Here is a 14,582-nt window from a genome sequence, read left to right as displayed (position 1 = left end):
CTTCTTGCCCTAGTTCTCTTTTGCCTCAGACAGGGAGAGCAGCCTTTTCTCAGAGTACAAACAGGTTTAGATTTGTTCTATTTCTTCAACCATTTCTTCTCCAACCTCTCTTCTCTCCCTGCTCTCACTTCTTGTGGAGTTTCTTTTCCCTCATTTGCTCCCATTTTTGTGGAGAATGAGTCTGTGGTCTCCTGCTGTGACTCAAACCTCCTGAATACAAGAACAAGATACAGGGGGTGGAGGTAAAGAAAAGTCAATCACTTACCTTTTGCCCTAAAGTGACTTCAAAATTTCATCTATCGCAATAAATTTCTCTCTCAGTTCTTTTCCTGAAAGCTACATGTGCACAGGAGAAAGTCCTGCATACTTTAGATGTTAGAAGAGCACTCCTCTAGAACAGAGGTAGTCAACCTGTGGTCCTCCAGATGTTCATGGACTACAATTCCCATGAGCCCCTGCCAGCATTTGCTGGCAGGGGCTCATGGGAATTGTAGTCCATGAACATCTGGAGGACCACAGGTTGACTACCCCTGCTCTAGAATACATAGGAATCTGTTTTTTTGCTTTAAAAGTCCTAACAAGGATAAATGGGCTTCATCTCAGACTATCTCCAGGTGGGTGATGTCAGCGATAAGGACAGTTTATGCTGAGGCTAATAGAGATTGCCCATTGCATGTCACAGCACACTGCGCTAGGGCACAAACTGCTTCTGCAGCCTTCTTGGCCGCCTTCTGTTGATGGATGTCTACTTCAACAGGGGCTGTTGTCACACTCAAACCTGGTCTAGTTTCATCTTGCCACTCGGAAGTTGACCAGCAACATCTCTTGAATAAAGACTATGACCAGATGGTTACATACACTATGCTGTCAGCTAGAAGACCTTCCACCAATCGCCTCTATGGCTATACCTGGAAAGACAATCAAAAGTGGTGCAAGAGAAAAGTTATTTTTTCTACCTCCCTGGGAGTTAAGGGTGTCAAGTTTCCTGCAAGATGGACTTGACCAGGAGTTAAATACATTAAAAAGCTTGCCATCTCTACAGTGATTGCTCAGGTAAAAAAAAAAAGTATATTGCATCACCCATATGTTATCCACTTCCTAAAAGAAGCCTCACTTTTGGCACCCCTGGTGCAGCATAGGTTCCCTCAACTAAGTCTCCTTTCAAACCTATTTCTGAGATAATCCTGAAGTTCTTGTGTTCTTGTGTATGAAGACTCTGTTCCTGAAAGCCGTGACCCTGGCTAGAAGAATTTCTGAAATAGGGGCACTTGGCCAGTCCTAAATTATGTATATTTCACAGAGACAACTCTCGGGCTAGACTCTTCCTTCATGCCTAAGGTTAACTCCTAATTCCATAGAAAACAAGAGCTACACTTGCCTACATTCTGTCCAAATCCTAAGTATCCCTTAGAACGGAGCTGGCACTCACTGGATGTTTGAAGGGCATTAAAAACATTTTAATAACAACTGCCAAATTCAGGAGATCGAACCATATTTTCATTTCAATTTCTCATCCCAACAAGGAAATAAAAATATCTAAGTCATCATTAAGCAGATGTCTCAAGGAGTGCATTGTTGAAGCCTATAAGGCGTCAGGAACTCCAGTTCCAGAGGACATACTGACCTGTTCATTACGCAGTGCTGCCACTATGGCAGCTCTGCTCAAATTGGTTTCCATTGATGAAATATGCAGGGTAGCAACCTGGTCTTTTGTGGTGACATTCGCACAACATTACAAGGCGGATAAGTTCAGTTCAGCCAACACAGCATTCTGCAGAGCAGTTTTGCAAGAAACTATTCCCATATGAACAACTCCCACCCTAGGGGACACTTCTTGGGAAAGTCCCAAAGATATCTTACCTGTGAGGGGTCCTTCTCCCCAGAAGTAAAGGAAGACATCTTCATCCCTCCCTTGAAGTTGCTCTATCATCCTATTCTCTGATTATTCTGTTATATCTAATTTTTTGCCTGCTAATTGTTCCATAGTTGTAATCATCATACTACAAGCTTTTTTTCCCTTTGTGGGCTACTGCTTGGCCTATCTTGTTAACGTTACTGGAGTGTTTTTTCAGTGTTTTTATCTGAAGTCACTGGGGAAGCTGCAGCAGTCTCGAACTGGGGCAAGAAGATGTGCCCACTACAGGTTGCAGGAAGGGGAAAAAGTGTCTCTGCCTCTCTGAAATGAAGAGTGGATAACACCCAAAGATGTCTTCCTTTATTTTCGGGGAGAAGGGCCCTTTACAGGTAAACCACTGGTCAATCACGAGCATCCTTCTTAAAATTAGATTTGGAATGATAGTTGGGTAATTCTAAGCCATCTCTAGAAGGGCCTGGTCATCTCCTAGCTTTTCCCATTTTATGTTACACTTCCTTCTCTCACTCTCATTACTTAGTATGTTTGACTGCATTTCAAAATCAAAAAAATATGATGGGCATTGATTACTATGTACAATGGGCGCTGTGAGAGTCTCCTTGGGCAGCAAATATTTTAACAATGTGCATTTATTTCCAAAAACAGACTGAATTGCTAACTCAAGCTGTTAAACACATCCAGTCATGCAGGGAGATCTGGAAGGTTCTGAAACAAACAGGTGAGCCAGAAATTCTGCAACCAAAACCTCGTACCGGTATAGAGACTTGGGAATTGATAAGTCCTCTTATCATATCAGATGGGGATATTTATTTATTTTATTATATTTATATTCTGCCCTCCCATTTTGGATCAGAGTGGTTTACATTAAAGTTAGAGATACAATACAAGAAACATCATTCTATTCCAATGAGGAAGAGAGCCTGTATAAATTACAAGATAAGGTATCCCCTGTGCAAGCACCGAGTCATGTCTGACCCTTGGGGTGACGCCCTCTAGCGTTTTCATGGCAGACTCAATACGGGGTGGTTTGCCAGTGCCTTCCCCAGTCATTACCGTTTACCCCCCAGCAGCAAGCTGGGTACTCATTTTACCGACCTCGGAAGGATGGAAGGCTGAGTCAACCTTGAGCCGGCTGCTGGGATCGAACTCCCAACCTCATGGGCAAAGCTTTCAGGCGGCTGCCTTACCACTCTGCGCCACAAGAGGCTCTTAAATTACAAGATACAGAATCTCAATTCTTGTCTAAGCACCCAAAAGCTAATTCCATCATTTCTGTTATCCTTCCATCTAAAAAATGAGCGGACATACGTTCAGCACCTTTAGATAAGGAAGGCAGAAAAATTGATCTCATGGCACGCAAAGTCTGCTCTTCCGTGGCCATGGGCTTAAGGGTAGTTATAGTTATAGTTGCAGCTATCCCATAGGTAATGCAGGAAGATACAAGAGTCTTGGGAGAGGAGGAGAGACTATTAGAAGTTTGAATCTGAGACATTTGGCTAGAAGCTGCCAGCACTGAATCCAGGACAATGTGCCTGCGTTCTGAAGTAATTCTCTTCAAAATTGCACCTGTGGGCTTGATGCCATTGGGGATAAATGGCTACTTCAGACCGGAGGCACTAGGATGCTTTTAGGTAAGCCTGTTGCCTTTTCAGTGAAGTCTTTGGCAAGACCTGGAGCTTCACTGAAAATGGAAGAGTGATGTTGGAATTAGTAGCCTACTCTGGACTTCGTGAAATGCAATGTAATTGGTGCACATGCAAGAGAGATCTGATTAAAATTTATTTTTAATGCATTTTACATTGTTGAATCTTTAGTTGCTGTCAACATTAATTGTAGCTACTGAAACAACAGAACCAGGACGGCAGTTGTGACAGAGACAGATGAGAAAGTACATTGATGCTGGGAGAGCTTGGTAGCTTACTGCCAGTTAATAAGCTTCTGGCCTTTGGGCTTGCTCTTGCATGGCCATGTAAGGTAGATGTGTTTGCACTGTAAAATGTGTTAAATGTACTTCCTTGTGCAGCCCAGGCTTTGAATATGTACACATACATAAACCTTCTTCTCAGCCTTTAACAATAACCAGAATCTGCTGACTTAGGTGGCCTCATTTTTCTTTCTTGTAAGGCAAGCTATGCTGATGCAAAAGCTGTGTATCAATCCAAAGCTTGTGCACAAAAAGGAGTCAGAAAAGTCAGTATCCCTGTAGGTATCTTTTTTCTTACTGCCCATACAGTATGAGGTCCTCGGTTCTAGCCAATCTACATTTCTCACACAACTGCAAAAGCTGATTTATTGGAACAAAATATGGCTCTTTTTCTTCTACACAGGTGATTTCCCCAAAGATCCAACAGACACATTACTGCTCCTTTATGAATTTGAAGCCCGAGCCAAGCTGAATGATCTGTCAGTGGGCAGCTTGCTGGACCAGATTTGGGAGCTGCCACAAGTAGAGATCAAGACACTAGAAACCATTGCATGTAAGAGCCAAACTTGTACTTTGTGCATTTGTGTTCCTCATAGCCTCAAGAAGCTACTGCTACATCAAGCCCAATATCACAGCTTCAATGCAAAGGATTTTGCTGTGCTGTTATTCAGCCACAGCCTGTCTTACTGCAGATTGGCCTTGAAGACTTCATGAGAAAAGGATGCACACCATTTTAGTAAGGAGATAGTCTGCAATTAAGTGACTGGTGCTTTGCCTTCCTCTTCCTACCTCAGTTCTGTAGATGGGAGTTTTGAGTATAGCTAATGCAGAAGGCATCAGCTAGTCGTGATAAAAGATGCTCAGCAAGTCAGCCTTACAGAAGGAAGTGGCGGGTAGCTCATACTTCCGCCAAATAACTGCCATGCCTTCAGCTAGTTCCTCATTGGACATCCATCACCAAGTATATGGAAAGAGCTTTACACTTTAGAAATGACTTTCCTCCCTATGCTTTTGTTTCTCAAGCACTGGCCATGGAGTCACCGGCTCACTACCCCTCCATATGTAAAAGGGCCCTCAAGATGGTTTTGACTCTTCTCAGGAAACAGGAGACCCCTGATGTAGCCACATTCAGGTAAGTGAATGTGTTAGGGAAAGAATAAGGTCAGCTGATGGCTGTGTCTCATTAGCTTTGCAGGGTATATCCTGGCTGTATGTCCAGTTGTTCTTACAGAAACAAAGTATTTATAGCAAGAAAACTTGGTGGATTGAAATCTTTTATCCTCTGCTGGTAGAGAAGGTAAAATAAACTGGGTTACTCATCTCATTTGCTCCAGAAAACTGTGCAAGTTTGCTGAGTCTTCTGTTCCTGTTCAAGTCCTGTCTGCTCAGCAGCAGAGTTTTCTTTACCCACCCCTCCAACTCACCTTTCCTGAAACTTCTATTGTGCTCAACCAATTTCTTCTATTTCTTTCCTGACTAAATATTTCCTACATGAACTTGAATTATTCCAGCATTGTCCTAGTTGATCCATCTACTCTGCTCACTAAGAGTGGCTCACACAGCATCATTCTTTGAAGGTATCAGCAGCCTGCCTTATTGAAGAAACATAACTTAAAGCACATAGCAGGTCTACCACCAGCCACAAGTTCCTTGCTCTAGGATGAGCAAAACAATGTCTTGCAGCATGAATAGCTGGCTGGCATACTCTTGAGGTATGCCCAAGTGTCCTCCTGAGGCCTTGATAACCTCTTTGTAGTTTTGCAGCCATAAGGCAGTGCTAGGAATAGGAAGCAGAGCAGCAGGAGTCTTCCAACACATGCCAAGAACTGCTCTGTAAGGCTACCTCGGTAACTGTTGCTACAAAGCAGAAGACAAAAGCAAATATCTGTTATACAAAGTGTTTATCCACCTTTCTTATCCTAAAAACGGATCCAGAGTACATCTTTGTGGCTTCTGTGCAGCCCCCATGTGTGTCTGCACAGAAAACCACTCGATGAACAACACGTACAGGTAAGCGCAACCTTGTTTAGCTTATGCCAAGACTAAAAAGCAAACACTATATATTTAAAATATATTTAAAATAACAATAAACAAAATAACTACATTAACTCCTTACAGTATGTGAAGAGAATGACAGCCACATCTGAGTAAACTTAAAAGCTCTCTTGAACAATTCAGTTTTAAACTTTTTCTAAATAGCAGGAGGGTGGAGGTTTCCTCATGGGTTCCAGCAAGCTGTTGCACAGCACTGACAGAGCCACAAAAGACATCCACAATTTGGGCTGTGATGGCCCTCACAGCTCGCAGTATGTCCTACTAACAAAATTTGCTGGGATGAGTGCTGCTGCCATGCAGGGTCAGGTGTGGAGACATGCTCTGGTGAATAGGATATATATTAACCTTTAATTAGGATAGATTCAAATGAGTAGCCGTGTTGGTCTGAAGTAGCACAATAAAATCAGAGTCCAGTAGCACCTTTAAGGAGTGTTAAAGTCTTAAAGGTGCTACTGGACTCTGATTTTATTAATCTTTTATGTTCAGGAACAGCCATTTCCCCCTGCCACACTATCATTGCCATATATATCAATCAATGGGTTCATTCTCCAGGTTTGAACCAACACCTTCTATCTCACAGCTCTTCCAGAAGATAGAATCCATGTTTTTTCAGCACACCCGTAATCCGCAAGCTCTCCACCTCTTATTATGGATGCCAGTTTCAATCCTGACTTCACAGGATCAGTATATAAGATCCTAGCAAACTATTCTGGCTTAGAATTGACCATGTACAATAAATTTTCCTGACTGCCTACCTCTGAGCTGGGGAATTTCATCCCTGCACTGGCTAGGAAATAAGACACAACTGATGCGCATGATCAGTTATGGAACAAGTTGGGGGGACTCTAGGCTGGGTTACTCCTCATCCACTGACAAGCAGCATTCATATTAAATTCCAGTGTTCAAGTTCCCTAGTATTCTTTACAACAGGTCTCAACAGCATACTTCCTCTTCCCTTGTTCCACCTGACAGCCCTTCTGGCATCAGCTTAATCAATGCCACTTTGGGGCAGATTGCAAGTCAGGCTGTGAGTTGCCCTTCCATACTTAAGTAGGGCCATGCCTATTTCCTTTTCAATTGATACCCTTTGAAGATGGACACTGCCTGGATAAGAGCACTGGTTTTTACTGATAGTGAAGCTTTGGGAGAGGTAAGATATATCAGACTTACAACTGCATAGAAGCACACTGTCATGGGCCTGGTTGCTTTGCAGATCAGGCAGGGAAGTATTATCACTGTACTTTCCAAGGTATTTACTTTTGTTTTGTTGCTATTCAGCAAATGCCTGCACAGTATGGTCTGCCTTTCACTTCCATCCGGCACAACAGAAGCAGAGTCATATGTGCTGGAGGAGGCATGGAGTTACTTTGAAGACGCTCTGTGGATTTTGGGCAATACAGTAAGTCGGACAGAAAGTCTTAATGTGGAATGCTATTGAAGTCCTCTTACCTTGAACAACATGCTTCTGTCACAGGCAACTTTCTCCTATGAGAATTGAACATTACCACCAACAGCATATTACATTTAAGCCTTCACAATATAATTTGATTTTTCAGTGCTGTATTTTTTTTAGGTGCGGGATGGTGGTGCTTATTGTCTGTATAACTCATGCTGCCACTTACAACATCTGAATGCAGCTTTGTCAGGATAGTTACTTTGGGCAAGGAGAATTCCCTCCACCTCAATTCTGGCCAATTAGTATGCCATTTCAGAAAGCCAAGCTCTTCTCAAGATTTCCCTAGAATACCTCATTTGGCAATTGCAGGCTGCCTTATTAATAGATCACAAGATTACACAAGATCAGAAATGTTCCCCTCTATAGTTCCAGTAGTAGCAGCAAAATTTCAGGCTGGTTTTGTCTGAAGGAACTGATCACTGTTGTATCCTGATTATTGGCAGGTGTTACAGGCCTGCTACCCTCAAGTGGAGATCATCTGGCTCATGACCAGAGCCTGGAACACAGGAATACACCAGTACATCACTGGCAGATATAAAGAAGCAGAGCAATGGTGTGGCCTAGGAATGCGCTTCCTGGGACATTTGGGGACCCTGAAGAGCAGCTATGAAAGCCAGGTGCAGCACAATTAATGCAAATGTATTTTAAGTTTGTTTCAGCATACTGAACAGAGTAATCCAGGGGCAAACATGCCGCAACATGCACTGAGGTACTGGCAGCAGTAAGTTTCTGAAAGCAAGCATATATGAAAACTAGTTTACTCGCTTTAGACAGGGGCAAGAGTGTGTTTATGGTGTACCCATCCATGCTAGTTAAGCGGACTACAAGGCAGGGGAAGGGTGATTTAAAGGCAGGTCTAGAATCTAGGAAGCTCTTGGGAAAGGGATTCTAGACTATTACACAATCAGAAAGTGATCTGCAGTAATTCAAGGACTGTTAGCTGTGACCATTTAAAATATGAACAGGATTGGGGCTCAAGAAACTGCATTTGCCTGAATTCTGAAAAGCATTAGTGTTCTGCATTTAGCATGAAACAGAAAACACATAGATAAGGATTAGTTGCAATATTCTTTGCCTAGCTATCCTAGAAAGCAGATGAACATGGTGTAGGGCAGGGGTAATCAAACTGCGGCCCTCCAGATGTCCATGGACTCCAATTCCCATGGGAATTGGAGTCCATGGATATCTGGAGGGCCGCAGTTTGACTACCCCTGGTGTAGGGCAACAAAATCAGAATCCAATAGCACCTTTAAGACCAACAAATATTCAAGGTGTGAGCTTTGAGTGTCTGAGGAAGAGTGTATGCACTTGAAAGCTCACACCTTGAATAAATATTTGTTGGTCTTAAAAGTGCTACTGGACTCTGATTTTTTGTGCCGCTTCAGACCAACAGGGCTAACCACTTGAATCTATGGTATAGGTCAGCTTCTATTCAGGGCCACAGAAAACATGAAACTGATTTTTCAAATGACACTCAGTTACTTCTGCTTACAGATGACCTGTCTTTACAGTGAGGTACTAGACAAGCTAGACAACACAAAGAGATACCTTCCAAAGGAGGAATGAAACCAGCAACTTCATCTACATCTTACTAGGTCAGAGTTCTACAGTCATTAGCACAGAAGAAGGTGGGGAAGCAATACACAAGCACGGCCCCCATTTTGGACAATGCAGTCAAGCATGAAATGCAGATCTGGTGCTGCTCCTAAGAAAGGGGGTATTGTATCATGGGAGAAAATACAAACCCCACACTAAGAGCCAAATAATCTTGCAGAATGCTTCTTCAGAAAAGTTGTAATGTGAGCACTAAAACAGTCCAGGCCTGCATTGCAGCCTCTGGGCACCACTCTTTCCTTACCATATAAATATTTATTGGCTTGTTTAACTTTGTTCATTTCTGTACAAGAATGCAATTTCTCAAACATACATATTTAGAGTCAACTGCTCAAACAGGAGCCAGTAACTCAGGGAAACAGTAATAAGCATTCAAGGTGTTGTCACCCATTACTGTGCTCTTTACATGGGTGCCATCTGTCCTAAAAGCATCTTGTCGTAAGTGCTTCTGCCCTCAGCAGTCGGCTTAGGGCACACACCCTCTAGGCCTTAGGACTAACAAAGAATGAACTGATTTTTAGCAACTAATCAGTGATTTGTTGTAGGCACTTCATCGGTTCATAAACCTCTTAATTGTAGTAAGGTTTACTATTCCACATATAATTTTTAATCCACGACAGGCTAGTACTGGCAACCAGTTTATGAAGCAATTATACAAAGACCACTTGGTAAACAGCTGTATTTGTTACAACTGCAGCCACCTAATTCAGCAAAACCAAGGATTACCATAATATTATCCTCATTCCGATATTACAATTGTGCAGTCCATGTGCTATTCAGAAATGGATTTTCAGAGGCTGCCTACCATGAATGCTGACTTCAGAGTGGCTTCAGAGTGAGTAACTCAAAGCAAATTTATTTGATACAGCACTGTGGCCAGATAAAACAGATAGCGAGAGTAACTAGCATCTCCTAAGAGAATGGAATGGGCCTTTTAATTATTACTGCCCCCCCATCAAAGTGTACTAGCCACCTTTTCCTCCTTGTAACCCAGCCTCAGCTTCACAAGAAACCTCTGCAGACAAGAATTCATTGCAACATTCTGTTTATTAAAAATATATGTCTCCTTGGAAGAAACACTGGTAAACCAACTAGTGTCATGGTTGATACTTTCAGCTATGCCATGGAGTACATAGGCTTTTCCTCCATGTGCCTAGAAGACAAGGTGACAGGCTATTAGAAAAGAAAAAGGTTGAAACCTGGAGACCAGCCACCTCAGAAGCTGCCTCTATGGCGCACAGGCCAGCTCTTATGAGTGTGCCTGGCAGCACCAGCTGAGCAGAGGAAGTAGGTGGCAGCCCCTCATCCAAATTCCCTCCATCAGAGGCACATACATGACAGCAGCTTCTTTATCTTTATCCTTCGTAGTCCTGTTAGCAAGCAGCAGCTCCAGTCCAACCAAAAATCCACTTGAAGCTTCTTGGAACACCAACTGATGTGGAAACAGCTTCTCGCTTACCAGAATGAATCTCCACAAGATGACAGTTTTCACTCATTATTTAACAATGAGGGTCCGTGCACAAATCACACTGAATGAATGACAGTTACCTTCCAGCTACAGGGCAGGCAGCATCACCTGCTACAATTTGAGGACTGGTCCTACTAACTGGATTAGGACCAGGAACTCTTGGGTCTTCTCTTATAGCAGCCATTGTGCTCGTTCCATGGAAACCAGGTATACAATTGCCTGCCTCAAGGTTGGGAGCAGGGGGTTAGATTAAGAAAGCAGACACAAGCTTTCCTTTAGGCTAATAGAGGGGTTCGTACTGAATGAGGAAACCCCCAAATTATTTCCAATCCAAAGGATCTGAGGCAGTATATCAGTTAAGACTCTTGCAACTCCACAGTTTATATACTGATAGACATTACTCAGATGAGCACATATCAAGGCTTCCCAGAAGCAGCTGTCTCAGCCCATGGAAGACAGTCAGTCTGTGTCTCACACCAGAGTGCCCTCCAAATTCCACCTTTCTGTCTTGAAAAACAGCAAGTAGAGGTTGGGGAGGGGAGACAGTTAATGCTATGGGGTTTTTTGTACAAAAGCAGGAGATGAGCCCAATATGCTTGCTGGAAAGGTAAATTTGCCACAAGATTCTTCCCTCCCCCCCAAGTCTGTTCTCAATTCTAGCATGGGTTTGGAATACTGTGTCCTTGTAAGACACAGCTTCTCCTCCCATAGTCTGCTACTTCTTCCAGCTTCTAACTGCATGGAACTCAGTGTTCTTCCATCAGACAGAACAAGTCAGTAAGATGGAGTTTAGTCTCTACAGGGAAATGACTCCACTGCAACACAGGACAGTCGATGCACTCATTCTACATGTCTGTAGGTTGGATCTGGAGTCTATTTACAATGGAACAATCTTAAAAAATAAGTTAAAAAACTGGATTTCATACCCGTTCGGTTCATTATTAAAATCAAAAGCCTGGAATAATGAAAAAGCCAACACACCAACACAAACTTGATTTTGGTTTAACACCAGCTTAAAAAAAAACTAAAAGCCTCTCATGCAAACACATCAGGTGACATAAAACAATGTGCAATCAATATGTAGCATGATCCATTTGCTTTCTCGTAACCAGATCAGCTGCTGTGTTCACCTGGGGCTCTAAGGCTTCTGCTTGCTCTAGGCACAGCACCAGTCCTCTGTTCTTCCCAAATGCAGCCTTCTCCAGAGACTTGGCTTTGGAAAGCATGGAATACACACCTTGTACCGTTTATGTTTGCTCTTTCCTACAATGGTTTCCATGCCCAATGGCGGAGACACAGCAGCAGTACAGTTCTTGTATTAACACAGTACCACTTAAACACCCCCTCACATTTAAGTCCAAATATAATATATATATATATGTATGTGTGTGTATATATATATATTATAACTACATATACAGATAAATATATGCATTCTGTTGCCTCTCCTTCGGTCACAGTGCTGGGTGATCACGATGCTCTTCAGAAAGCTGCCCCCATATGCCACATTCCTCAGTATGTCTAATGGGCAGTCACTGTTCAAGTCAGTTGCTTGGGCAGCTCTTCAGGCTAGTCTTCAGCTGCCACCTCCCATCTTGCTTCTTGATTTTACTGATCATAATTTAAAAGGAAAAAAAACACACAACTCTCAAATAGGGTTTTTTTTTCTGTTTCTAAGGAAACAGCAGGAAGGTCCATGCAGGAATGGCAGGGACAGTCCTTTGATGATTGAGATTGGTCCATCCCAAGAAAAAGAAACAGGACTAGAAAACTGAATTCTCAACAATCTAAAAAAGGGAGAGGAACAGTATTCACACTCCCCTGCTTGGGGGCAGAGAGCTTGGGGGAGGGGGTCTCTGATCTTCTCACAAGGAAGTGGACTGGAGGGTGGAACTTCACAGTTTCTCAGGGGACGGGACCCAAATATAATGCCCAGATTGGTCCTCTATTATCTGTTTGATTTTGCTGTAAATCTCCTCCAGAGAGTCTCCTTGTACAATGGCTGAAAATAGAAAAATAATAAAAATAGTAATTCTGTCCAAGGTTAGAACAAGGAACGAGCCACACACACTTTCAGTTCTAGGAAGCACACAGTAGTCTCTGCCCCCCCCCCCCAACTAAAATACTTGTTTCATTGTGGTGCCAAGCAATAAAGCACTTCAAATTATGGCTTCCTTCTAGGGGGACACCTTGGCCTTAAGTTGGTACAAAAACCTGAGCTTTCTTTATCACCATTTGTTCAGCTTCGGAGACTATTCAGTCAGACAGCATGTTTTAGAAGCTATTGGCACTGATCCAAATGAATTTAGCCATCTGTTATTCTCCAACTCAGGGAAGCCTCCCTATCATCCCATGTTTCTCCCTGCTTTGAGATGCAGGATGTTCCACTCCTCAGGCTTCCTTATCCACCACTAGCTCCTTCCTCAGTGAACAACTCAGTCTCTGGCCAAACTCTTCAGCACTTGTTGAAGAGCCATCTTGGTGGAGGGAGAGCCAGCTTAGTCTAGTGGTGAGGAGTGCAGACTTCTAATCTGGCGAACTGGGTTTGATTCCGCGCTCCCCCACATGCAACCAGCTGGGTGACCTTGGGCTCGGCACAACACTGATAAAGCTGTCCTGACCGAGCAGTAATATCAGGGCTCTCTCAGCCTCACCTCCCTCACAGGGTGTCTGTGGTGGGGAGAGGAAAGGGAAGGCAATTGGAAGCCGCTTTGAGACTTCTTCAGGTAGAGAAAAGTGGCATATAAGAACCAACACTACTACTAATTGTTGCACATGGGTTATTCTGCTTCACTCTTCCAATAGTTCAACATTCTACATGGAAATGATAGCATGAGAGTCAGCCTTCCCCTCCTTTGCAAGTCCTCCCTTAAGCAAGAGTCTCCTTTAACCCCTTTCAAGCCCCACAGTAAAGTGCAAGCAAGCGGAAGTCACTAACACCTGGCAGTTCTCACCTGTAAAATACTCTCCAAACTCCTGTTCCAATTTCATGGCTTTGTCGAACACTTTGTTGGCTTGCTCATATGTCTGCCTCCGGTTCATCTCCCTGCCAACAGAGATGTGAAGAACCTCAATATAAATACAAATCTGACACAGCTGGAGGGCACTTATAGCTTCACAAGCAACTCCTGTGTAGGCAGCTCCATAAGAGTGGCACAGAGAAGCCTATAGTCTGCACTCATCCCCCTCCACTCAAATCCCCAAACAGAAGGGAGCTCAGGCCCAAGTTGTCCAACAGCCACATCACCAATACCAGCTGGTGTTTTGAGATGGGGACTTCCTCCACTTCCCAGCAAAGCATTTCATGAACACCAGTCTACTAAAAAGCTCTGCTTTCTAGAACAAGCCACAATATGAGACACTCATCTACAATAGGCGGTCTGCTGCCAGAGCATGCCGCATGCCCTTATCTTTGAAAAGTGAGGATAGCCCAGAAGGTAGGCACTCCCCTTCTAGTCTGTCCATCATTCCTTGACTCTACCCCTTTCCCCCAGGCAGCAGTTTCCAGGGTACCCAGATTTGTGGCCTTTGGGATACTCACATAAGCGCTTCAATGGATTTTGGCTTGATGAAAATGGCAATGGGGTACAGTTGTGCTTGCTGCAACCGCTTGATAGCATTGCCGGACACATCAAGAATGCAGTGTTTCCCCTAGGATGAAATAAGATCCCTTTTATCACTGAACCTTTGCGTAGCGCCTGCTACATATAGAATACCTTATTACTTATCTTCCCAACAATCTCAGGAGCAAAATCGCAACAATTTCTATTCTGCAAGAGGGAACAGTGTCTCACTCTCCCCTCAACTCAATAGTATGTAAAGATATAACACAAGACTTGAGATCAAAGACCAGCATATGTCTGCTCAAACCTCCTGAAGCCGAGGAACTGCCCCATATGCCTGAAGCTGCTTGATAATTTCTAAACCATGGGTAGTCGAACTGCGGCCCTCCAGATGTCCATGGAATACAATTCCCATAAGCCCCTGCCAGCCTGCAGTTTGACTACCCCTGTTCTAAACCATGGAGCAGAAGCTTCAGAGCACCTGACAGTGTCCAACTACAGCATGTAGCACATAACCAACTTCAGTAGAAGTGCCCCTTCCTGGAGAAGCAGGATCTGGCCATGGTTGTTCAAGCTCTAATCACACCCAAGCAAACTGGATTACTGCAGTGTACTCTACACAGGGATGC

The 14,582-nt window shown here is 43.5% G+C and overlaps 2 protein-coding genes across 14 annotated transcripts in view; one reads left to right on the top strand and one right to left on the bottom strand.

The window, feature by feature from the left end:
• TEX11 (testis expressed 11) overlaps positions 1-9,489 on the top strand; it is a 47,263-nt gene extending 37,774 nt beyond the window's left edge. For 4 of the 5 annotated variants that reach the window (XM_077307421.1, XM_077307424.1, XM_077307423.1 and 1 more), the window contains 6 exons: positions 2,519-2,591; positions 4,201-4,350; positions 4,821-4,929; positions 7,131-7,251; positions 7,752-7,925; positions 8,803-9,489. In XM_077307421.1, coding sequence (XP_077163536.1) covers positions 2,519-2,591; positions 4,201-4,350; positions 4,821-4,929; positions 7,131-7,251; positions 7,752-7,925; positions 8,803-8,874 — 699 coding nt within the window. In that variant the 3' untranslated portion in view covers positions 8,875-9,489. The remainder of the gene's footprint in view (positions 1-2,518; positions 2,592-4,200; positions 4,351-4,820; positions 4,930-7,130; positions 7,252-7,751; positions 7,926-8,802) is intronic. The other variant, XM_077307422.1, reaches the window with a different exon arrangement.
• A 461-nt stretch (positions 9,490-9,950) lies between these two features.
• DLG3 (discs large MAGUK scaffold protein 3) overlaps positions 9,951-14,582 on the bottom strand; it is an 80,100-nt gene continuing 75,468 nt past the window's right edge. For all 9 annotated transcript variants that reach the window (XM_077307426.1, XM_077307425.1, XM_077307428.1 and 6 more), the window contains 3 exons: positions 13,932-14,041; positions 13,345-13,436; positions 9,951-12,392 (listed from right to left, as the gene is read on the bottom strand). In XM_077307426.1, coding sequence (XP_077163541.1) covers positions 12,286-12,392; positions 13,345-13,436; positions 13,932-14,041 — 309 coding nt within the window. In that variant the 3' untranslated portion in view covers positions 9,951-12,285. The remainder of the gene's footprint in view (positions 12,393-13,344; positions 13,437-13,931; positions 14,042-14,582) is intronic.

This window comes from Paroedura picta, chromosome 13 (assembly GCF_049243985.1).
Source record: "Paroedura picta isolate Pp20150507F chromosome 13, Ppicta_v3.0, whole genome shotgun sequence".
NCBI classification, from domain to species: Eukaryota; Metazoa; Chordata; class Lepidosauria; order Squamata; family Gekkonidae; genus Paroedura; species Paroedura picta.
The sequence above is the reverse complement of the archived record's forward strand: the minus strand, read 5'-3'. Positions and strand labels throughout refer to the sequence as shown.